The sequence below is a fragment of the Oncorhynchus gorbuscha genome, linkage group LG03 (assembly GCF_021184085.1).
Source record: "Oncorhynchus gorbuscha isolate QuinsamMale2020 ecotype Even-year linkage group LG03, OgorEven_v1.0, whole genome shotgun sequence".
Lineage (NCBI taxonomy): Eukaryota > Metazoa > Chordata > Actinopteri > Salmoniformes > Salmonidae > Oncorhynchus > Oncorhynchus gorbuscha.
This window is the reverse complement of record NC_060175.1, coordinates 22,053,954-22,080,689: the sequence shown is the minus strand read 5'-3', so window position 1 is coordinate 22,080,689 and position 26,736 is coordinate 22,053,954. Positions and strand designations below refer to the sequence as shown.

The 26,736-nt window shown below is 42.3% G+C and overlaps 1 protein-coding gene across 2 annotated transcripts; it reads left to right on the top strand.

Annotated features, from left to right (window-relative positions):
* Positions 1 to 225: 225 nt before the first annotated feature.
* LOC124028096 (protein bicaudal D homolog 2-like) lies at positions 226 to 26,392 on the top strand. 2 transcript variants are annotated; one of them, XM_046340254.1, is made up of 9 exons: positions 226 to 744; positions 14,052 to 14,264; positions 15,482 to 15,634; positions 15,963 to 16,421; positions 17,080 to 18,102; positions 18,351 to 18,502; positions 20,030 to 20,276; positions 24,355 to 25,194; positions 25,303 to 26,392. In XM_046340254.1, the coding sequence occupies exons 1-8, from the start codon at positions 505 to 507 to the stop codon at positions 24,355 to 24,357; spliced, it is 2,490 nt and encodes an 829-aa protein (XP_046196210.1). In that variant the 5' UTR covers positions 226 to 504; the 3' UTR covers positions 24,358 to 25,194; positions 25,303 to 26,392. The 2 variants fall into 2 exon arrangements, with proteins under 2 accessions (XP_046196210.1, XP_046196204.1); XM_046340248.1 differs by having other exon boundaries at positions 24,355 to 25,230.
* Positions 26,393 to 26,736: the final 344 nt, after the last annotated feature.

Sequence of the window (26,736 nt, the reverse complement as noted above, 5' to 3'; positions counted from 1 at the left end):
CCTGTAGGGGTTACCATTGACAGTAGGGTTTTACCATATGTTTCTTCCATAGACCGAGTTTAAGCGCTACGGCGCATCAACTCCCGAATGACCATGGTAGTTGAAGTCCATATGCTAAACAGTGGGCGTAGTTTTTCATCCAATCATGATGGGAAAACAACTACATCTCCCATGGCACACAATTGTAGAACTGAAACGCACCGTATTCCAAATCGACGATCTCCGTTAAGTTCATTTCCTCTAGTGGCATGACGTAGGTGGGGGAGGAAGATAGGGATCGACTATGGAACGAGCTGAAGATGCAACCTTATAACGGTACCGGCTGATAGATAGCTGAACTCTTTGTTCACATCAAAAAAAGTGGAGGACCCGATGAGACAGACAAAAACACAGACATGCAGTTCAAATACAGAAGGCACTGATTTATTTTTATAGGATATTTTTCTGTGCTCCTTCAAGGGCTGGGTCCGTTATCGCTGTTGTTGGCGGAACCGGCTGGCCAAGATGTCTGTGGAAGAACAGGAATATCCCGAGGCGACTCTTGTGGCAGAGGCCGGGCCGCAGTGGTTTCGGGCGGAATTAGAGCGCCTATCCCGGGAGCTGAGCGAGACGACTCATGAGAAGATCCAGGCGGCGGAATACGGGCTGGCGGTGCTCGAAGAGAAGCAACAGCTCAAACAGCGTTATGACGAGTTGGAGACCGAGTTCGAGACTGTTCGGCATGAACTCGACCAACTGAAGGAGGTAGAGTGAGGTCACAACATTCCATTGCTGCAAATGTGTCCAATTTACTGTCAAACCGCGCATGTATTGTAACCGTTAATGGATACATTGTTTCTAACAAAGAGCAAATTAGGCACGTAGCTTACGTTTCTCATTCGATTCAGCCAGTGCTATGTTGCTTTGTTTCGAAAGTTTTTAATTAAATTCAGCTGTGATGTTCTTATAACCTAATCCTAAACACTTTAAAGCCCACCCAGAATGCTCTCTGAACGATTGAATACGTTTGCTTGTTGACTCAAGTGGTTAACAAACAACACAAAGTTGTATTAGAAGTTTCTTAGCCTACTTTGATAACAACATTAAAGTTGGCCTAGTGTGATAAAAGACAACGTTCAAAAAGACAGAACACTAACTTTAGGCAAGAGGGCAGATGTTTTCTGATGTATACAAACATACATGTGAAATGTGTGTCAAAATGTTATGTGTGAAAATATGGGTGCGATTTGAATATCTTTGTTAAAGTTATCATCTCTGCTTGACATTTATCAGCAGCAGCCTCACAAGTCCCAACATGCTGTTGGTGTGACAGTGGGAATTGTTCTGGTGAAAGCAGTAAGTACTATATTTAAGCTAGTCAGGCCCATGCTGGCTCTGTCTCTGCTAGATAAGGGTTTCTCTCCCTCTGGCTTCTCAAATGGGAGAGAACAGCAACCAGGTTGTTTGTTGTTTTTGATCAGCTCTGCCCTTTATGCTGTAGCCTTTCTTCAGAGAGACAATGGCCTCTATCTTGTGGACATATGTGTTACAGAAGAATACTGTTGCAGTTCTCCCTGCTTCATAGGAGCTAATACCCATTGTTAAACAGGGCTGTACTCAATTGCCTCAATAACTAAATTGAGTCATTATGCCTCTTGTGAGTCCAGAGGCCTTTCTAGGTCCAGCCCATATCCTTACAACGTTTAAGGGGATTTTAGTTACCCTGAAGTATGTGAATCCCTCTCAATCGCTTGCAGTATACTGAAGTAAACAGTTAGACTATGTCTTATATCTAAGAAAGAACATTCTCACAGAATTCTGACTATGGTGCTCTAGCAGAATGACAGTCACACAACACAACTGGCTATCATGCTAACTTCACTAGCATTGTTTATGTTTACCTGATTATTTCTGTCTCTATCAAGAATAGCTAGTTTCTGTTGTCATTCATTTCAAGCATATTGATGGTAAATCCACTCCACTGAGCTCAGCCTCACATTTGAACTTCATTGTGTGAGAGACAAAGAGGGGGAATGAAAGGACATGAGTTCCCAGGCCAAGCATCAAGCATTTGTGTCCCTTGAATTCAAAATTGATTAAATATATTATATTCTCACCCATCTACACACAATACCCCATAATGACAAAGTGAAAATATGTTGTTGGAATTTTTTGCTAATATACTGAAAATTAAATACAGAAATATCTCATTCACATACTGTAAATACTCACACCTCTGAGTCTTGTAGAAACACATTTGGCAGTGATTACAGCTGTGAGTCTTCAAGCTCAGTAACATGTTCAGGTCTGGCCATGGATTTTCAAGTAGATTTAAGTAAAAACTGTAACTCAGCAACTCAGGAACATTCACTGTCTTCTTGGTAAGCACCTCCAGTTTACGTTCGGCCTTGTTTTTAGGTTATTGTCTTGTTGAAAGATTAATTTTTCTCCCAATGTCTGGTGGAAAGCAGACTGAACCAGAGTTTCCTCTAGGATTTTGCCTGTGCTTAGCTCCATTCCATAATTTGTTTTCATAAACAAACTCCCCAGTTCTTAAAGATTACAAGCATACCCATAACATGCCTAGTGGTTAGAGTGACCGAAAGATTGCTAGATCGTTCTGCCCCTGAACAAGGCAGTTAACCTACTGTTCCTAGGCCATTGTAAATAATAATTTGTTCTTTACTGACTTGCCTAGTTAAATAAAAGTTAAATAAAACACGATTCAGCCACCACTATGCTTGAAAATATGGAGAGTTGTACTCAGTAATGTGTTGTATTGGATTTGTCCCAAACAACACTTTTGTATTCAGGAAAAAAGTTGCTTTGCCACTGTAAGGCGTGCGTAACTGGTGGCAGGGAAGTCAGACGCAGGAGAGCAGAACTTGGTAATAGCCCCGAGCAGTTTAATAGCAAAACCCACGGCATAAAAATAACAAGACATTTGGGTACAAAAACCCTTTTCTGCACCAATCAACACGTGCACAAGGACTTACAATAAACAATCCCACACAAAGACATGGGGGGAATAGCGGGTTAAATACACAACAAATGATTGAGGGAATTGAAACCAGATGTGAGGAAAAACAAGACAAAACACATGGAAAATGAAAAGTGGATCAATGATGGCTAGAAGACCGGCGACACCGGGCGCCGCCTGAACAAGGAGAGGACCCGACTTTGGCGGAAGTCGTGACGGTCACATTTTTTTGCAGTATTACTTTAGTGCCTTGTTGAAAACAGGGTGCATCTTTTGTAAAAAGAAAATTCTGTCAGGCTTTCTTCTTTTCACTTTGTCAATTAGGCTAATATTCTGGAGTGACTACAATGTTGTTCATCCCATCCTCAGTTTTCTCCTATCACAGCCATTAACCTCTTTAAAGGTTTTAAAGTCACCATTGGCCTCATGGTGAAATCCCTGAGTGCTTTTCTTAATCTCCAGCAACGGAGTTAGGAAGGATGCCTGTATCTTTGTAGTGACCGGGTGTATTGATGTACCATCCAAAGTGTAATTGATAACTTCACGATGCTCAAAGTAATATTCACTGTCCAATTTTTTCTTTTTTTACCCATCTACCAATCGGTGCCCTTCTTTGCGAGGCATTTGAAAACATCCCTGGTCTTTGTGGTTGAATCCGTTTTTGAAATTCATTGCTCGAAATGGCTTTACAGTGTGAGGTACAGAGATAAGGTAGTCATTCACAAATCATGTGAAACACAATTATTGCACACAGAGTGAGTCTGTGGGGGTGAATACTTAGGAGTTGAATACTTAATTATTGACTCAAGACATTTCAGCTTTTCATATTGTATTAACTTATCAAAATTTCTAAAACATAATTCCACTTTGACATTCTGGGGTATTGTGTGTAGGGCAGTGATAAAAAAATCTAAGGCTGTAACACAATAAAATGTGGAAAAAGTAAATGGGTGTGAATACTTTCTGAAGGCACTGTATTGTATTGTATCCTTTTACACACACACACACACACACACACACACACACACACACACACACACACACACACACACACACACACACACACACACACACACACACACACACACACACACACACACACACACACACACACACACACACACATAACCTCTATCAGTCCAGTATCCCTGCTCGTTGTAAATGTGGTGTTGGAACTGACCCTGAATATAGCTCTTGTGTTCTTATTTTTATTTCTTGTGTGTTTTTGTTCTACCTTGTGTTATTTTTAGTACTACATTGATGATTACTGTATTGTTGGGTTTTGAGCAGGCAAGAAAGGCATTTCATGTGCATGTGATATTAAAACTTGAAACACAGAGCCACACACAGCCACACACAGCCACAGGACACCTATGTTATTTCTCATAGAGACACTTAATTGATTGGAGTCATTGTTTGGATCGTTATTTGGTTCAGTTATTGTTTGGGTAATCCATTCAACTGTATGGAACCGACGGATAGGGCTGCCGTGCTTCTAGCTCTTAGGAAACTTAGCGGTAGTTTGTTTTTTTATGTGTTATTTTTTACATTATTATCCCAGAAAATGTTTGGTGTTATTACATTCAGCCCTAGAGAACTTCTGGATATCAGAGCTGCGGTAACTCACCAGCATTACCAGTATTACAACCAGGAAAATAACTTTCCCGAATTGGATCCTTTGTTTGTACCCCCCAGGGCAATTGATCTGATTCCAGAGGCTGAGCCAAAACACCACCGGTGGAAAGAGGTACTCGGAGCGGTCTTCTAGTCCGACTCAGGAGGCGCGCACACCACCCACCGCTTCCGAATATATTACTTGCAAAAGTTCAGTCTCTGGATAATAAAGTTGATGAGTTCAGGGCGAGGATTTCCTTCCAGAGAGACATCAGGGATTGTAACATACTCTGTTTCACGGAAACGTGGCTCTCACTCGGGATATACTGTCTGAGTCCGTACAGCCAGTTGGGTTCTCAATTCATTGCGCAGACAGGATTAAATACCTCTCAGAGAAGAAGAAGGGCGGGGGTGTATGTTTCATGATTAACTACTGGTGTGATGGTGATAACATACAGGAACGCTCAAAACTGAAAGCGCGAACCATCATATTTAACCATGGCAAGGTGACTGGGAATATGGCCAAATACAGTGTAGTTATTCCCTCCGCAAGGCAATCGAACAGGCAAAACGTCAGTATAGAGACAAAGTGGAGTCGCAATTCAACAGCTCAGACACGAGACGTATGTGGCAGGGTTAACAGACAATCACGGACTACAAAGGGAAAACCAGACGTCACGGATACCAGCGTCTTGTTTCCGGGACAAGCTAAACACCTTCTTCGACTGCTTTGAGTATAACACAGTGCCACCGACGCGGCCGCTACCAAGGCCTATGGGCTCTCCTTCTCCATGGCCAATGTGAATAAGACATTTCAGCATGAATTGAATTGAATTTTGACCCTCACAAAGCTGCTGGCCCAGATGGCATCCCTGGCAGCGTCCTCGGAGCATGTGCAGACCAGCTGGCCGGAGTGTTTACAGATATTTTCAATCTCTCCTCTCCCTATCCCAGGCTACTGTTCCAACATGCTTCAAGATGTCCACCATTGTTCCCGTACCCAAGAAAGCAAAGGTAACTAAATGAAATGACTATTGCCCCGTAGCATTCACTTCTGTCATCATGAAGTGCTTTGAGAGACTATTCAAGGATCACCTCTACCTTACCTGCCACCCTAGACCCACTTCAATTTGCTTACCGCCCCAATAGATCGCACTGCACACGGCCCTATCCCATCTGGACAAGAGGAATACCTATGTAAGAATACTGTTCATTGACTATAGCTCAGCATTCAACAACATAGTACCCTCCAAGCTTATCATTAAGTTTGAGGCCATGGGTATGAACCCTGCCCTGTCAATCTGGGTCCTGGACTTCCTGACGTGCCGCCCCCAGGTGGTGAAGGTAGGAAACCTTCACTTCGCTGATCCTCAAAACACTGGGGCCCCAAGAGGATGCGTGCTCTGCCCCCTCCTGTACTCCATGTTCACCCATGACTGCATGGCCATGCATGCTTCCAACTCAATCATCAGGTTTGCAGACAACACAACAGTATTAGGCCTGATTACCAACAATGCCGAGACAGCCTACAGGGAGGAGGTGAGGGGCCTGGGAGTGTGGTGGCAGGAAAATAACCTCTCACCCATTGTCAAAAAACTACGGAGCTGATCGTGGACTTCAGGTAACAGCAGAGGGAGCACTCTTCTATTTTGAATCGACGACCACAGTGGACTAGGTGAAAAGCATCAAGTTCCTTGGCGTACTCATCACTGATGATCTGAAATGGTCCACTCGCACAGACAGTGTGGTGAAGAAGGTGCAACAATGCCTCTTCAACCTCAGGAGGCTGAAGAAATTTGTCTTGGCACCTAAAACCCTCACAAACTTTTACAGATGCACAACTGATAGCATCCTGTCAGGCTGACTGTCGATGCAGTTGCCTGGTATGGCAAATGCACCGCCTGCAACCGCATGGCTCTCCAGAGGGTGGTGCGGTCTGCTCAATGCATCACTGGGGGCAAACTAACTGCTAGAAACACAAGCATTTTGCTACACCCGCAATAACATCTGCTGAGCACGGTTATGTGACAAATAAAATTTGATTTAAATTATCATATTTTGTAAACAGTCCTAAGAAAGGTCTAAATCTCCCGCTGGGTTCTAAGATGGTTCACCCCTATCTCTCTCTGAGGAAGGTTTATGTACTGGACCTAGGAGTATTGCGTGTTCGGAAACCTGGAAGTTGAGTTATTTGCGTAGAGCTCCCTATTGGTTCATTCTAGTAATTTAAGTGAAAAACTCAGAGCTCAACTAGTTTCCAAGTCGGACATTTCAGAGTTTCCTAGTTCCCACTAGAGGTGAAAAATGCCTATGCTCAGAGCAGGGGGGACTAAGACTTGGGGGGCAAGTAGTATCATTGAGAAAGGATATATTTTTCTCCTCAGTAGCTAGGATCAGCATCAGAGAGAATTGGGCCAAAAAATTAAACTCATATCTCTACTGATTAAACTACATTAGAATGAAAATATATGTATTTATTCAGATAGCCCTACTTTTGGTGTTTGTAAAAACAGACATAGGAGTTTGAGAAAGAGAGAGAGAGAGGCATCAGATGGGATAGGTATAACCAAGGCAAGCGAGTAGGCTCACCACATTCCTGTTATACACATTATCACACTAACACCCTCTTATTCATGGAATGCCCAGGTCAGCAAAACCTTAGCTTAGTTAACACAGTAATTACATGTTTATTTGCTGACCTTTACGTGAACCGCTTACAGTACATCCGTGTGGGATTGTCTGTTCCTGTGAAGCCGACGTCATACGCACGCAGACACATGCACACACACACACACAGAGCGCTTGTTACGTACGTGGACATGGGCTCAGACAGAGGCTTAGACACAGGTGGAGGTAGTTAACACTAAGCTCCTCATGTCTCCGACAGGTCTCCCGCCTCGCTTCAACTCTACTGCGCAAAACACACTTCAGGAACTATTAGACAGTGCAAAAACAGGCCTAGGGTTCGTCCAACCAGAATTTCTGGAAAACCTGGGAGTTTTGGGAAAGTTACTTTTGCAACCCTACCAGAAACTTTGGGACAGTGCAACAACAGTCCTCTAATCAATGACAATCCTTTAATGTTTATATGTATTTCCATTAGGCCCTATTCTTTAATCAATGATCACATATGTGATCTGGAGTCATCACATGACATGTCAGAGAGTGTCCAAAGTATAAAGCAACACAGGAGTGACATGCTGTAGATATGTTCTCAAGAGCAGGCGATTGTATGAAAATTACTGTCTGTATTTTGTCCACTGAAGGCATGTGGCCTATAATTATGTGAAAGTCTGTATTGTAATTATGACTTATAGTTCACTACAGTTTAACAACAGTGTTGTCACAGTTCCTCAGGGAGAGGGGGCTGTATAAAGTAGCACTGTTTGTTCAGTAAGGCCTCTTCTGTTGATCTGTACATTTTGTGGTACCCTTCCACTTAGGAACAATTTTAATTTGTATTAGGATATTGAATTAGAATTTAGAATATTTGTTTATGTTTAATTCACAAATGGAATAATTTAATTAAAATTTGTATGTCATTATTTGAAACGGAAATGAATGCAAATGGCATTTTTCTGTTTTTGTGACACTCCCTTCTAATGCAGCCTGTGATCATCATAGACGGGAACAGAAGGCACGTCCATACTCCAGGGAGTAGCTCATAGCCAAAACGGTTCAAATGCTAGAGCCAAATTCATAGGAAGAAAATAAATTCAACATGCAATATTGGCTTCAGAAACCTGCTGGCTTCAGAAGTTTCTGTTTATCACAGTGAATGTTTGATTCTATCTGTTCTCCTATACCTTTCCTGTCAGGAAAAGGACCAAGATGTTGTCTCTGGTTTTGAATCTAAATTGAAAGAACTCAATTTGAAAACTGAATCTGTATGTATTTTAGAAGTTGAATATAGGAAACTTTGGTAACACTTTACTTGACACCCAGCGTCATAACACGTTATGACACTGTCATAACCATGTCATAATATGTCATAACCATGTCATAATATGTCATAACGGCTGACATAACTTGTCAAAACCTGTAATAATATGGTCAAAACACTGTCATGACACATATATTTAGACCTGTTGTGACATATAATGCATTATTTCATGGCTGTTTATGACACCAACATGAGTGTCAAAACCCACAAAACCTACCACACAAGGCAGAACATTCCATGACACCATAGCCTACTTGTCAACAGTAAGTTTGTTATATTTTCTGAAACTGACCATATTAAATTATCATTGTAATTGCACACAAAGTCATATCAGACATGCAGCTACATTACATTTTTTAGACCTCTGGTTCATCCTTGGGAGCAATTTCCAAATGCCTGAACGTACCACGTTCATCTGTACAAACAATAGTACGCAAGTATACACACCATGTGACCACGCAGCCGTCATACCGCTCAGGAATTAGACGTGTTCTGTCTCCTAGTAATGAACGTACTTTGGTGCAAAAAGTGCAAATCAATCCCAGAACAACCTTGTGAAGATGCTGGAGGAAACAGGTACAAAAGTATCTATATCCACAGTAAAACGAGTCCTATATCGACATAACCTGAAAGGCCGCTCAGCAAGGAAGAAGGCACTGCTCCAAAACTGCCATAAAAAAGCCACACTACTGTTTGCAACTGTACGTGGGGACAAAGATCGTACTTTTTGGAGAAATTTCCTCTGGTCTGCTGAAACAAAAATAGAACTGTTTGGCCATAATGACCATCGTTATGTTTGGAGGAAAAAGTGGGAGGCTTGAAAGCAGAAGAACACCATTCCAACTGTGATGCATGGGGGTGGCAGCATCATGTTGTGGGGGTGCTTTGCTGCAGGAGGGACTGATGCACTTCACAAAATAGATGGCATCATGAGGCAGGGAAATTATGTGGATATATTGAAGCAACATCTCAAGACATCAGTCAGCAAATTGGTCTTCCAAATGGACAATGACCCCAAGCATACTTCCAAAGTTGTGGCAAAATGGCTTAAGGACAACAAAATCAAGGTATTGGAGTGGCCATCACAAAGGAATAACCTCAATCCCATAGACAGTTTGTGAGCATAACTGAAAAAGCGTGTGTGAGCAAGGAGGCCTACAAACCTGACTCAGTTACACCATCTCTGTCCGAAGGAATGGGCCAAAATCCACCCAACTTATTGTGGGAAGCTTGTGGAAGGCTACCCGAAACATTTGACCCAAGTTAAACAATTTAAAGGCAATGCTACCAAATACTTATTGAGTGTATGTAAACTTCTGACCCACTGAAAATGTGATGAAAGAAATAAAAGCTGAAGTAAATCATTCTCTCTACTATTATTTTGACATTTCACATTCTTAAAATAAAGTGGTGATCCTAACTGACCTAAGACAGGAATTTTTTAATAGGATTAAGTGTCAGGAATTGTGAAAAACTAAGTTTAGAGGTATTTGGCTAAGGTGTATGTAAGCTTCCGAATTCAACTGCTGCCACCACCATGCTTCACTGTAGGGATGGTATCAGGTTTCCTCCAGATGTGACGATTGACATTCAGGCCAAAGAGTTCAATCTTGGTTTCATCAGAACAGAGAATCTTGTTTCTCATGGTTTGAGAGTCTTCAAAGTGCCTTTTGGCAAACCTCAAGCGGGCTGTTATGTGCCTTTTACTGAGGAGTGGCTTCCGTCTTGCCACTCTACCATAAACCTGTTTTCACTTTGTCATTATGGGGTATTGTGTGTAGATTGATGAGATGTATTTATTTTGTAAATCTATTTTAGAAAAAGGCTGTAACGTAACAAAATGTGGGAAAAGTCGATGGTTCTGAATACTTTCCGAGAAGGCACTGTAAGCAGCACGTGAGTTTCAAGTTTGAGGAAGATCATTTTCACCATAAAATTACATGCGTAATCACAATTGTGGTCACTTTTCCTGCTAATGGAACATTCGTCCTTATAGCCTACTGCCATGTGCGCATTACTGCGTTTATAATGTGAAGAAAAGGCCTAATTATTTATCAACATTTTAAGCTAAATGTTCTGATCTGTTGCGTCAGCCATATTGTGTAAAATGTTTTATTTGATTTATTTCTTGCACAGAATAGGTCAACTTCTGTACTATGGGGCATAGTAAATTGACATAGGCAAATGCTTTTGCTGTTCATTAGGCCTACACACCTTGTTGGCTGACGAAAAGTAATTATGGACAGTCCTTCCAATATTTTCAATATGCACCTCGGAATTGGCTAAGGCCACACGCAGTTGCGTCCTCTGTGACTGTCTTCACTTGTAGCCTGTGAGAAAGACCCAATCACGTGAACAAGAGCCATGTGAGTGAGAGGCGTATCGGATTGCACAGCACTCAGGGAGAAGGGCACAACGCAGCACTCCGGGCCGCAAAAGGCATGGATTTTTTAGGGTGCATTACGGCCACAAAGGGGATGCCGCTGTGAAATTCGAGGCATTATCAAGTGATTGTCAAATTGGGAAGGAGAAACTATTGAAGTGTGTACAGCCTGCACAAAAAAACAATCAGAGATCATGCCTTTCAAGCAACTTTTTTCAAATTATCATTATGGTCTCATCATGCTGCCTTAGAATGTATTAAAATTCAAAACATATAGCCCAATGTTCGTAAAACAATTAAAGTTACATTAATAACTCTAAATGAAGAATATAGGAATACCTATTATTTTGTTAACTGCTCAACACAGAATAGCCGCATGTGCGGGCTCCTCAAATCCTTTGTATTCTTTATACTTTATACTATTAAATAATGCCACAGAATTCTTAGCAAATCCTGTCTGCTAAATGAACTAGTGTAGCCATTTTACGTAGCCACATCAGGACCTAGCATAAGGACAAATCAGAGTATGCTATTATTTTCTTAAGAAATAGACTACATTTTCTTCATATCATGCTTCTTTAGACCTGTCTAAAATAAATAATGGATTTATTGTGAAGGTGGAGGCTATATTACATGGATTTACTAGACTTTTTCAAATGTAGATGTTCCAAGGGTCTGCCTCAGTGGCTTGTGGGAAGCCAGGAGATGCAAAATGTGTTATGTTAATTAACGGTCAATTACCGTGAGACCGACAGTTATTTGCTTGACAATCAAATTTTGTGACTGCCACAGCCCTAGTCATGACAGTGTTATGGCAAGTTATCTCAGCTGTTATGACATATTATGACATAGTTATGACCGTGTCATAACATATTAAAACAGCCAAAAACAGGAAGCAAATTTGAATCTCTAAATAGATTAATTGAATTGCATAAAGCTATATGTTCAAGGATGAAAAATAAGACTTACAACTAGCTTAGCAGTTCACCTTTCAACCTATCATTTGCTAACATAATTAGTTTCAATTTTGAAGATGTTTTCTAAAACAATTGCGCTAGAATTACTATTTCAGCTAACTAGCATTGTCACCTCCAGATTGTGAAGGCAGAGCTTTTGGTGTTAATGACATGCTATCTATCAAGAAGTTCGAAGATAGCTGTTGATTGCAAGCACTGCATCCACATTATGGTACAATCAGTGGTGGGAAAAGTACCCAATTGTCATAACTGAGTAAAAGTAAAGATAACTTAATAGAGAATTACTCAAGTAAAAGTGAAAGTACCCCAGTAAAATAAAATGTGAGTAAAAGTCTAAAAGTATTTGGTTTTAAATATACTTAACTATCTAAAGTAAATGTAATTACTAAGCTATACATACGTATGTATCAAAAATAGAAGTATAAATAATGTAATATTCCTTATATTATATTAACCAACCCTGACAGCACAATATATATATATAAAACATTTTTTTTTACAGATAGCCAGGGGCACAACCCAACACAGACATAATTTACAAACAAGGCCTATGTATTTAGTAAGTCCGCCAGACCAAGGCAGTAGGGATGACCAGGTATGTTCTCTTGATAAGTGTGTGAATTGGACCATTGTCCTTTCCTGCTAAGCATTAAAAATATAACGAGTACTTTTGGGTGTCAGGGAAAATGTATGGAGTTAAAAGTATATTAAAAGTTGTCAAAAATATAAATAGTAAAGTACAGATACCCCCCAACATATTTGTGATAAAGTACTTTACACCACTGGGTACAATTGATGGATAAGGAGGGATTGCTTTGGTAATGTTCTCCAGTCCTGTGAACATGACCGTCAGCTGGCCAGACAGAGAGGGAAGGTAGTGCTGTCCTGTACTGTGTGGTCGCTGGCAAGAGAGCCACTGATATGTGCTATATTAGACCCAGGGTCACTATGGGTGCAGTGGCTAATTAGATGACCCAGATGGGCAGCTGCCAGAAAAGCAAAGCAGCAACTGGACTCTAGTCTCTTGAATCACCACCCAGTCATTCAGCCCTGCTGCTGCTGTGTACTGTACTGTAGGTTAGACAAGTTGGCCACTACAGATTCTGCTCAGCTTATGAAGCAGCTGTCAGGTAACAGTCTTTTGAACAGCCCTGATCTAAGTGAACCATTCTGTAATTATGACTCTGTCCAGATCTCTCAGGTTTTGAGTGGGCTCCTCCTTGTTGGGAATTGAATATGCACACAGAACGGTGATGTATAAAAATGTAATAATACATGTCACCGTGTCAGAGAGAGAGAGATCTGGCTGAGTCAGTCGAAAGAGCACCCACCAAAATATTTCCCTTCAAGGGGGGAGAGAGAGAAACATTTTGGTGGGTGCTCTCTTGTGACTGACAGCCATATTCAGCACTGCCTATCTGCCCCCCCAGGCCTCTATTAGTGATGGAACATTTGCCTTGTCAGAAGGTAGCAATGCCTCAGTGCTCCAACTAGCAACATTTTGTCATTGCGTCAGCCACACTGACATGCCGGTTTATTACAGGGTGCAGAGAATTAAAGGTTAGATGGACACAAGCGAGGCAGGAGAAGAACCCCGGGTTTTTGGACTGTTCTGCTCCAGAATCCTGTTACATCATCAGTTGGCACAGAGTGTTCCTGGCTATGTCCCAAATGGCACCCCATTCTCTATATAGAGCCCTATGGGCCCTCATCAAAAGTAGTGCGTTTTATAGGGAATAGGGTGCCATTTGGGACAAAGACCCTGTGATGCAGACTGAATGTTTTATAAGCCCAGGGGTCAACTGTCTGTGGGAATCTCACATTGATCTGTTCAAGCCATTTAAACTGTTGTTTTGTTTACCCTTACTGGTTAATGAGATCTGGTTTATCATACTAAATGTCTGTCTTAATCCTACATGTATCATATTTATTATTATGACTATACTGTCTATTATGGTATTATGACTCTCAACCTGTCATGATGCTCACAACTGTTCATGCTCACAAGTCCTTCTTCCCCAATGTTGTACTCATATCACTGTTCAATCCTGGTACTAATCCATGTCTGGGTATGCTTCTCCTCTCTTCTCCCCAGGTGTCCAGCCAGGCCTACTCCCCACATGGGAAGGTGTTCAGTCCTGGTACTAATGTATGTGTCTCCCTTCCTCTCCCCAGGCATTCGGCCAGGCCTACTCCACCCATAGGAAGGTGGCTGCAGATGGGGAGAGCAGGGAGGAGTCACTAATGCTGGAGTCAGCAAGTAAGGAGGCCCAATACCAGCAGATGGTCCTGGAGCTGCAGAACGAGCTGCGGTTGGCCAGGACTGCCCTCACCTGCAACCAATCAGAGAATGAGCGCCTGGCCTCCGTTGCCCTGGAGATGAGAGAGGTGAGCTGGAGGGTGGAGGACCTGCCCAAAACACAAACATGGTCAATGTGGAGAGGTCAAATCTCAATGTGCAAAGACTTGTGTATCTCACCAATCTGACGAAGAGGACCTAAACCGCTCAGTCTGTAATGATAAAGTAAAACAGTGACAATGGGACAGAGAAAGCGTGTCAGAGCTAATGGGATAGTGGGACAGAGCGAGAGAGTGTCAGAGCTAATGGGATAGTGGGACAGAGCGAGAGCGTGTCAGAGCTAATGGGATAGTGGGACAGAGCGAGAGCTTGTCAGAGCTAATAGGATAGTGGGGACAGAGCGTGTCAGAGCTAATGGGATAGTGGGACAGAGCGAGAGCGTGTCAGAGCTAATGGGATAGTGGGACAGAGCGAGAGCGTGTCAGAGCTAATGGGATAGTGGGACAGAGCGAGAGCGTGTCAGAGCTAATGGGATAGTGGGACAGAGCGAGAGCGTGTCAGAGCTAATGGGATAGTGGGACAGAGCGAGAGCGTGTCAGAGCTAATGGGATAGTGGGACAGAGCGAGAGCGTGTCAGAGCTAATGGGATAGTGGGACAGAGCTAATGGGATAGTGGGACAGAGCGAGAGCGAGTCAGAGCTAATGGGATAGTGGGACAGAGCGAGAGCGTGTCAGAGCTAATGGGATAGTGGGACAGAGCGAGAGCGTGTCAGAGCTAATGGGATAGTGGGACAGAGCGAGAGCGAGTCAGAGCTAAGTGGGACTGGGAGAGGTTTAAACTGGTATGGAGTCTGTAAGGGTGGTTGATTGGTCAGCTGACACCAGTCACACTGATGATGTAATAGTCGTCAGTGAGAGATACACTATTAGGCTCTCTCACTCTATGGCCTGGTTTGGAAACTGGATTTTGTTACCCCCTGGTTAAAGTTGCCACGGTGCCAAGATCTCATCCCAACACAGTTCCACTGACATAGAGCCACATAAGATGCTGCTTTGACATTACTGTACAACCGTTGGGTTCTTTCTGGATCAAATCCACATGTCCTTGTATTGCACTCTCTGACATGATGTTTTCCTTTTTCACTTCTTCTCTCGCCCTTTTCTTCCCCTCTCTTCCCTCGTCTGTTGAAAGTTCCATATCCATTCAAGACAAACTTGCTTATGAACAAACTTTCTTGATGATATGCACACTTCCTTAAAGTAGCAGCCTACTTTCTGATATTTGTTCCTCTGTTGTGCTGTGTAGAGTTCTGAGCTGGTGGAGCTGCAGCGCAGCCAACTGCGTGATGACATCAGAGAGTATAAGGTGCGAGAGGCACGCCTGCTGCAGGACTATAGTGAGCTGGAGGACGAGAACATCTCCCTGCAGAAACAGGTGTCCCTGCTCCGACAGAGCCAGGTGAGAGGAAGGGCAAGGGACCAGGACTGGGGCAGGAAAGGGGAACTGGGAGGGAGGAGGCTTCCACTGAGGCAGGAAAATAAATGGGCACTGTTGGGTATGGAGATGAGGGCAGGATGAGGGCTTTTATGGGTAATGGGTAGAGGTAAAGGTTGTAGAGTGGCCAATACACTTTGGGTGGTAAAGTGACAGGACCAACGAATTAGGCCATTGATACAAGAACCAACTGGTGGGGATGAGACAAAACAATGCTTTTGTAATGAGGAATGGAAGGGATTCTCCGTATTTACTTAGTGATGTGCTGTGGATGTGCTGCGGACTCTCTTAGGTGGAGTTTGAGGGTCTGAAGCATGAGATCTGTCGTCTGGAAGAGGACTCCCAGTGCCTCCACAGCCAGTTGGAGGAGGCCATGCGCCTGCGGGAGATCGCCGAGCACCAGCTGACCGAGGCTCTGGAGACCATTAAGACTGAGCGCGAGCAGAAGGCCGCCCTGCGTAAAGAACTGTCCCACTACATGACCATTGGGGACAACCTGTTACCGTACCACCACAGCCCTCTGAACATCTCCCTGGACGGCTTCAAGTTCAGAGAGGATCCCACTGCTGCCACGAACGAACCCAACAATGATGACTCGTTCCATGGCTATGAGAACGGCCTGGCTAAGATGGCTGCAGACTGCAACGAGGATAACAGAGCCAAGCTCCGGCCCGCCCCCAGCCTAGTAGATGACCTGCTGAGTGAACTCAACATCTCAGAGATCCAGAAACTCAAGCAGCAGCTCATGCAGGTATGGATAACTCTGTTTACAGATGACACATTTCAGATGACCACATAGTAGCAGCAGGCAAGGACTTTAAAAATGGTTAGCCTGTTTGCTTTATTCACAGTCAACTGTCAAGATGTCAACTTCCCTGGTAAAGAAATAAAGTAATCGAGCTTATCAAGCTTTGTGTGTGATGCATGGAAAATAGATAGGCTTACATCCCTCCAGCTGTAAACAGTCCTTTGCCTTATGGTTGGAAAGTCCATTAAGCTTTGAGGAGCACAGTGGTCATCCATTTAGGGACATTGATTACTTATACTGACCTGACCGGCGGAGTCAAAGACACATCAATGGAACCCTATGTGGGACTTGATGGGCTACATGGACTGATTAGGATACTTCTCTTATCCAGGTGAATAAATACGCTGTGAAATTCTTGAGTGATAGTGTCTCACACTAGTGTGAAAACCTAAATTCGTATGGCATTTTGGGTTACACTTCATTCTAGTGCCAGCTATTTAGCTGGTATTTACATAGAAATTGTATAGTAAAATGGTAAATACACAGTAATTGCCTAATAATTTCTCAATCCATACTAATAAACTCCAAGCTGAAATAGGACTGTGATGCAGACATTTGTCATTGCTGTTGTGTGACTGTGTCCAATGTCTGTGTTGTCCAGGTTGAGCGGGAGAAGGTAGCACTACTTTCCTCCCTGCAGGAGGCCCAGAAGCAGCTAGAGGTGGCCCACGGGACTCTGTCTGAGCAGCAGGAGATAGTAGGACGTCTCACCGAGAACCTCAGCGCCATGAGGAAACTCCAGGCCAGCAAGGAGCGCCACTCGGCCATGGACAGCGAGAAGGAGCGTGACAGCCGTGACGATGGTGACGGGGACTACTACGAGCTGGACATCAACGGGCCTGAGATCCTGCAGTGTAAGTACACAGTGGCTGTGTCCGAGGCCGGGGAGCTCAGACAGGAGCTTAAGACTCTTAAAGCAGAGTACCAGTCATGCCGGAGCCAGTACGAGGAGGAGCGAGCCCACCTGGAGAGCAACGTGGCAGGGCTGAGCGAGAAGCTAGCTTCCCTGGAGAAGAGCAGCCGGGTGGAGCACGAGGAGATGGAGCGCCTGGAGAAGGACCTGCGGCGGGTGAGCGAGTCGGCAGGGGAGTCGCAGGGAAGTCTGAATGTGGCGCAGGACGAACTGGTGGTGTTCAGTGAGGAGCTGGCCAACCTCTACAACCACGTGTGCATGTGCAACAATGAGACGCCCAACCGCGTCATGCTTGACTACTACAAGGAGGGCAAGGCCAGCGTAGGTGGCGGGGGCGGCCGGGAGGGGAAAGGACGACGTCTGTCCCACGTTCTGCTCTCCAACGGGCTAGTCCCTGATACTGACCCCAGTAAACCTGAAGCTAATGACCCAGCCGCCCCAGCCCCAGTCTCAGCTCCAGAATCCCGCCCAGAGCCTATGAACATCTATAACCTTGTGGCCATCATTAGGGACCAGATCCGTCACCTGCAGCAGGCGGTGGACCGCACCACAGAGCTGTCCCGCCAGAGGATGGCCACCATGGAGCTGAGCACCGTGGCTGATAAGGACAGCGAGGCCTGCATGGGGGAGATCCTCAAACTCAAGTCCCTCCTCAGCACCAAGAGGGAGCAGATCGCCACCCTGAGGACCGTGCTCAAAGCCAACAAACATGTGAGCAGGAGTTTGTGAGTGTATGCATGCTTGAGTGTGTGTTGGTGTGTGCATGAGCAGTTGATACTGTTTAAAAGTGAAGGTGATACTGTATGAAATTCACAGTAGTTGAGAGTATTTACTTTGTGTGTAGGAGTTCAGACAGAGTTAAAATGAGCAAAAGGTCAAGATAACCCAGTAACCTGTGACCCCAGCCCTCCATTATAATAAACTTGACAATCATGTATTTATTCTATTCTACTCTGTAGACGGCTGAGGTGGCGCTGGCCAACCTGAAGAGTAAATACGACAATGAGAAGACCATGGTGAGGGATACCATGTTGAAGCTCCGCAACGAGCTGAAGGCTCTGAAAGAAGACGCTGCCACCTTCTCCTCACTACGGGCCATGTTCGCAACAAGGCAAGGCTTAGTCCATACACGCTAAGAGCAGTTATCAGTAGGCCTACTCAGTCTGCTTTTAATACACCAAGAAATAAGTCACCTTTGGAACCTTATTAATCTATACACTCTTGGTGTAAAGGGTTCTACACAAAACTCAAAAAGGTGCCATCTAGAACCTAAAAGGGTTATTCGGCTGTCCCCATAAGAGAATCCTTTAAATAACCCTTTTTGGTTCTAGATAGCACTTTTTTGAGTTTTGTGTAGAACCCTTTACACAGAGGGTTCTACATGGAACCCAAAAGAGTCCTCCTATGGGGACAGCTGAATAACCCTTTTTGAACCCATTTTTCTAAGAGGGTAAATGTTGTCCACACCCATCATATCCAAACAAGGGGTAGGTCTTCAAAGGTTTATTGGTATTCAGTAGTTGACATTTATTGGAATAAATAGTTGAAATATGAATTGTTCATGTTATACAAAGGTGAAAATCATTAAAACACTAATTAAACCCTATATTATATTTTTATTAATCTATTATAGTGGGATTTTTCCCCCATATTATCCATCTCCTCCCTCTTGAACTATTTAGAAAATCTAAGGCAATAAGAACAGAACAGATTGGTCCCTTTTAGCTATAAGTGAGAGACCAGTGAGCTTTTAGGTAGTTGAGGAGCTGTCTTTCTGCCAGAGTCTGCATATGTGTGTGTAGGAGAAACAGGGCATTGTGGGAACTGTCTGATGTAATACTGAAGTGACTCAGAGTCCGCTGGCAGGCTCCTCCTGACAGCATCTGGAAAATGCGGCTCTGTGAGTCTAAATGGAGAAAACATGCACCGATTGGCAGCAGCAGAAAAATAAGATTTGTGCCACCTGGTGGAGAAAGTTATACATTGATCTTTTGTGTTATTGAGTAGATTTACATGCTCACTAATAATTCGATATTTAACTGATTATGGCAGTAGGCAGATTATGCAATAGTCATGTAAACACCTTACTCTGCTTATCTTAAATCGGCGTAAGGTCAAAATAAAAGTAAGCATACGCCGATTAAAATACCTGGTTTTCTGATCTTTTGAATTATTAGGACATGTGAAGATGCGCATGTGCTAGCACCAGCCAAGCAAGCCTCCCTCTTTAGCGCGAGCATCTTAGAAGTATTTTCCAAACTCAAAATCAATTATGCTTCTCGAAATTAGTGTTCGCTGTGGGAGAACATTTATTTGTATTGCTGATTCTCTGTGTTTATCAGAGTGCCATCAGCTAGTCTGATTTCAGATGTGTCCATGTAAACAGGATTATTAGGCAAATCGTTTTTCTTGCAAAGCATGTAAACGGTTTACTCTAACTTATATTAATCTATCCAAAAAAATCACATTATTGTGTGCATGTAACCGCACTCAATGTTGGACTCATGCTACTCTCTCTCTTATATCTTGCTTTCTTTCTCTCTCCCCTCCCTCTCTCCATCTGCCCCCTCTTTCTCTCTTTCCCCCATCTTTCTCTCTCACTCCCTGTGTCCCCCCTCCCTCTCTCTCTGTCTCTCAGGTGTGATGAGTACGTAACTCAGCTGGACGAGATGCAGAGACAGCTGGTTGCGGCGGAGGACGAGAAGAAGACCCTGAACTCCCTGCTCCGCATGGCCATCCAGCAGAAGCTTGCCCTGACCCAGCGTCTGGAGGACCTGGAGTTTGATCATGAGCAGGCGCGCCGTGGTGGGGTTACAGGAGCAACGACGAGCAGTCGGGGCAAGACCTCGTCGGCGCGGGGCAAAGGGGCCTCGGCCAATCATCACGTAAGTCAGAGATGCTCCTGCTGGGTCCTCCCCGAGCCCCACGGCATCCTGGGAGGCCCCATAGTCCTCTGCAGAGAGGAGTACAAGTCCTCTGCAGAGAGGAGTACAATATCTACTGTGACCTTTGAACTCTATAACCTCCATCATAACCTCTAACCTCTCATCACGCTTTGCACTACTGAGCTTCACCGGCATGGTTCTGTCAAGGATGTTGCTGTAACCATGACAATGGTGGCTAACGGTGTAGCATGTATGCGTTATTACATGACTTTAGAGCAGGAGTGTACATGGCATAATCTGTATGACTATGTTATGCCATGATTATGACAGTGTTATGTAGCTCTTATGACGAGAGATTTTGAGGAAAGTGTAAGAGAGTATAACCGTCAGTCAGACAGGCGGCAGTGTCGGCTGCAGACAGGCAGACAAAGACAGGCAGGCAGACAGACTTAAGGCCCTTTCACTGCCAGAGGCTTCTACCCTGCTGCTTCTGTCTGGTCCAAAACCATTCAGGGATAACTAAAGAAGTGCAATTGCATGTACTGTAGCTACTAAATAAAATTGTGAGTTTAGGCACTTTAGTGTTTTGATATCATAAAGTGATTATGTGTGATGTGGTTTGTTTTCGTGGCACTTTATGTAATGGAGATTGTCGAACAAGGTTTGTTCTGAAGAGAAATACCAGAGCATTGATACATTAGGCTTAGTTAAAGTTAGGAATAAGCATTTAAACATGGGTCCAGTTTTGTATAAATGAAACCAAGAAATGGTTATCAGCGTAGGATGGTTGTGAAATGTTTATTGAGGGTTTTCAGGACAACATTACTGAGGATTAGAAACTCCATATACTCTACTCTACTGAGGACTATATACTCTACTGAGGACTATATACTCTACTCTACTGAGGACTATATACTCTACTCTACTGAGGACTATATACTCTACTCTACTGAGGACTATATAGTCTACTCTAATGAGAACCATATACTCTACTCTACTGAGGACTGTATACTCTACTGAGGACAATATACTCTACTCTAATGAGAACTGTATACTCTACTGGGGACAATATACTCTACTCTACTGAGGACTGTATACTCTACTAAGGACAATATACTCTACTCTACTGAGGACTATATACTCTAATGAGGACAATATACTCTACTCTTATGAGAACTATATACTCTTCTCTAATGAGGACTATATACTATACTCTACTGAGGACTATATGCTCTACTCTAATGAGAAATATACTCTACTACTGAGGACTATATACTCTAATGAAGACTATATACTCTACTCTAATGAGGAATATATACTCTACTCTACTGAGGACTATATACTCTAATCTAATGAGGACTATACTCTACTAAGGACTATATACTCTACTCTACTGAGGACTATATACTCTACTGAGGATTATATACTCTACTCTAATGAGGACTATATACTCTACTGAGGACTATATACTCTACTGAGGACTATATACTCTACTGAGGACTATATACTCTACTGAGGACTGTATACTCTACTCTAATGAAGACTATATACTCTAATCTACTGAGGACTGTATACTCTACTGAGGACTGTATACTCTACTGAGGACTATATACTCTACTGAGGACTGTATACTCTACTCTAATGAGGACTATATACTCTAATCTACTGAGGACTGTATACTCTACTGAGGACTATATACTATATACTCTAATGAGGACTATATACTCTACTCTAATGAGGACTATATACTCTACTCTAATGAGGACTATATACTCTACTCGATTGAGGACTATATACACTACTGAGGACTATATACTCTACTCTAATGAGGACTATATACTCTACTCTACTGAGGACTGTATACTCTACTGAGGACTATATACTCTACTCTAATGAGGACTATATACTCTACTCTAATGAGGACTATATACTCTAATCTACTGAGGACTGTATACTTTACTGAGGACTATATACTCTACTCCACTGAGGACTATATACTCTAATGAGGACTATATACTCTACTCTAATAAGGACTATATACTCTAATCTAATGAGGACTATACTCTACTGAGGACTGTATACTCTACTCAGGACTGTATACTCTACTGAGGACTATATACTCTACTGAGGACTGTATACTCTACTGAGGACTATATACTATATACTCTAATGAGGACTATATACTCTACTCTAATGAGGACTATATACTCTACTCTAATGAGGACTATATACTCTACTCGATTGAGGACTATATACACTACTGAGGACTATATACTCTACTCTAATGAGGACTATATACTCTACTCTAATGAGGACTATATACTCTACTCTAATGAGGACTGTATACTCTACTCTACTGAGGACTGTATACTCTACTGAGGACTGTATACTCTACTCTAATGAGGACTATATACTCTACTCTAATGAGGACTATATACTCTAATCTACTGAGGACTGTATACTTTACTGAGGACTATATACTCGACTCCACTGAGGACTATATACTCTAATGAGGACTATATACTCTACTCTAATAAGGACTATATACTCTAATCTAATGAGGACTATACTCTACTGAGGACTGTATACTCTACTGAGGACTGTATACTCTACTGAGGACTGTATACTCTACTGAGGACTGTATACTCTACTGAGGACTGTATACTCTACTGAGGACTGTATACTCTACTCTAATGAAAACGATATACTCTACTGAGGACAATATACTCTACTCTACTGAGGACTATATACTCTAATGATGACTATATACTCTACTCGAATGAGGACTATATACTCTACTCGAATGAGGACTATATACTCTACTCGATTGAGGACTATATACTCTACTCTACTGAGGACTGTATACTCTACTCCGCTGACTATATACTCTTCTCTAATGAGGACGATATACTCTACGGAGGACTATATACTCTACTCTAATGAGGACTATATACTCTAATGAGGATTATATACTCTACTCCACTGACTATATACTCTTCTCTAATGAGGACTATATACTATACTCTACTGAGGACTATATACTCTAATCTAATGAGGACTATATACTCTACTCTACTGAGGACTATATACTCTACTGAGGACTAAATATTCTAATGAGGACTATATACTCTACTCTACTGAGGACTATATACTCTACTCTAATGAGGACTATATACTCTACTCCAATGACTATATACTCTTCTCTAATGAGGACTATATACTATACTCTACTGAGGACTATATACTCTAATCTAATGAGGACTATACTCTAGTAAGGACTATATACTCTACTCTAATGAGGACTATATACTCTACTGAGGACTATATACTCTACTCTAATGAGGACGATATACTCTACTGAGGACTATATACTCTACTCTAATGAGGACTATATACTCTACTCCACTGACTATATACTCTTCTCTAATGAGGACTATATACTCTACTCTACTGAGGACTATATACTCTACTCTAATGAGGACTATATACTCTAATCTAATGAGGACTATACTCTACTAAGGACTATATACTCTGCACTAATGAGGACTATATACTCTACTGAGGACTAAATATTCTAATGAGGACTATATACTCTACTCTAATGAGGACTAAATACTCTAATCTAATGAGGACTATACTCTACTAAGGACTATATACTCTACTCTACTGAGAACGGTATACTATACTGAGGACTATATACTCTACTCTAATGAGGACTATGTACTCTACTGAGGACTGTATAATATACCTCTTGCTGTTCTCTTATAACGCTATCACCCAATTGTCAACCCACCCTCCTCATCATCTTCTCTAACCTGTCATCTGAAAACTCATCTCCTAAATCATTATCAATCCTCTAACCTGCATGTGAATACAATACCATACCTGAGTCCTCTGCTTCCTGCAGCCAGCAGGCCTGCACTGTACATTACTAACCATCCTCTTGACCCCATTGACTCCCCACTGCCACTAACATAGGTAACCGTTTAATCAAACAAGATTTATCAAATGAAGACTGGCCAGATGATTATCTAACCCTCAGATTTTAATGTAATTTTCTTATCTCTCTATTTTACAGTAATTTAATCAAGCCGTGTCCTTCAAAGGTTGACAGTCAGCTTGCCGATGATTACTTCAGTGTCCCCTCCTGGCCTGAGACAAATGTCAGAGACACGTACTGCTGTAGTGTGAGGACTTTGTTACTGCACACACACACACACACACACACACACACACACACACACACACACACACACACACACACACACACACACACACACACACACACACACACACACACACACACACACACACACACACACACACACACACACACACACACACACTCTTGACCTTTACAGACGCGTGAAATCCCCAGGGGTTTGGTGTCTTGGTGTGGCTGCAGGAAACAACAAAGTCTCATGGGTATGATGACCATAGAGATATCTAGGTCTATTTCTGTGGGAATGACCATAGAGATATCTAGGTCTATTTCTGTGGGCATGACCATAGAGATATCTAGGTCTATTTCTGTGGGCATGACCATAGAGATATCTAGGTTTATTTCTGTGGGCATGACCATAGAGATATCTAGGTCTATTTCTGTGGGTATGACCATAGAGATATCTAGGTTTATTTCTGTGGGCATGACCATAGAGATATCTAGGTTTATTTCTGTGGGAATGACCATAGAGATATCTAGGTCTATTTCTGTGGGCATGACCATAGAGCTATCTAGGTTTATTTCTGTGGGCATGACCATAGAGATATCTAGGTTTATTTCTGTGGGAATGACCATAGAGATATCTAGGTCTATTTCTGTGGGCATGACCATAGAGCTATCTAGGTTTATTTCTGTGGGCATGACCATAGAGCTATCTAGGTTTATTTCTGTGGGAATGACCATAGAGATATCTAGGTTTATTTCTGTGGGAATGACCATAGAGATATCTAGGTTTATTTCTGTGGGAATGACCATAGAGATATCTAGGTTTATTTCTGTGGGAATGACCATAGAGATATCTAGGTCTATTTCTGTGGGTATGACCAACAGTTTGACCCCCCATTGTGATTCAGTCACTCATCCCACATTGTCCACCACTATACTGGTATTACTCTGTCTGTGTTTCCCCTGATGACTGCACACTTTTCATGTCTTTTTATTTCTCTTTTTTTGCTTGTAATTCACACCTCAGTGAATTTGTGAGGTGTTCATACGCTTTTAAGAATTGTTACATGTTTGGTCATTGGAGCATTAATTAGTCATTTAAATATTTGAGCTTTTGTCATTATATAACTGTCAGATTGATAACAACATTTCCATGGAGAGCAAACCAGCAAAGTCATAGGAACTAACTTGCTCCAGTTTTCTCTGGGGTCAATATTCAATAGGACTCACAAGCTAACAGACATTCTCTACAAGCACATAGATGAACATCTTAAATTGGAATTAGTTTTTTCTCTCTTTTTTTCAAATCTTGTCACATATTGATAATGTGCTTAAAAAAGGTTAACCAGTGAGAGCAGGATGTTCCAGCAGGACATTCAACCAGTGTGTGCCCAGTGGGTACTTTTTAGACCAGTAGTTTGTTCTGTCCACAAAAGAGAAGCCACATTTAGATTTGAATGTTTTCTATGTCTTTGAGAATTGTGGTGAGAGGTTATGACCCCAGTCAATAACAGATTGAGGAAAATAATAGGAACTGTGGTGAATTGTGTGAAGTGATTCTGCCATCCTGCAAGCATGCAGAGTTGCAAATTTAGGGGCTATTATTATGATTATTATTAATCGATAAACCTTATTTTAAGAGTAATGATACCACAGCTGTTAACTTTGGCTGTCTAGTTAATAGTGGTTCAGAGCGTTTTCGGTGATGGCTGAGGGAGAGATTACTAATGCAAATACGTATTTATACTCTACCTTTGTATGGCAAAGTTCAGGCGACTATGGTGGAGACTTTTTGTATTGTCTGTTTTAATGCAATTTTATGAGCCCTTTTTACATCCTCTAAAAGTGTTGTTGTGATTTCAACAAACAGACTAAGTTAAGTCATGAACACATCTGCAGTGCCATTTAATTTATTGTTGATGCAATAAAAGTTACATTTGGGATTCTCTTTTTTTACAAGTGCAATTTGAACGCAATCGATATAGAAACACAGTATAAACATTCTCTGTCTGTTTGTCTGCTGATGCTATTGTTACATTTTACTACTACTTCTTACTCACAATCTTGATCCTAATTGAGTTGTATATCTTTGTACTAAATAACTTCACTTGTTTGTATTTATTTTTTAACAATGTCATGTATGTTGGCATTGTCGATAATGTGGATTATGATTATTGCCATATTGATACCATATCGATGCCTTTTTTTCATGTCATCTTCAAGAGACTGGATGGAGATGGTAGGTGAGATGTGTGCTCAATAGAAGTCAACAGCCTACCTGTATGATGATGA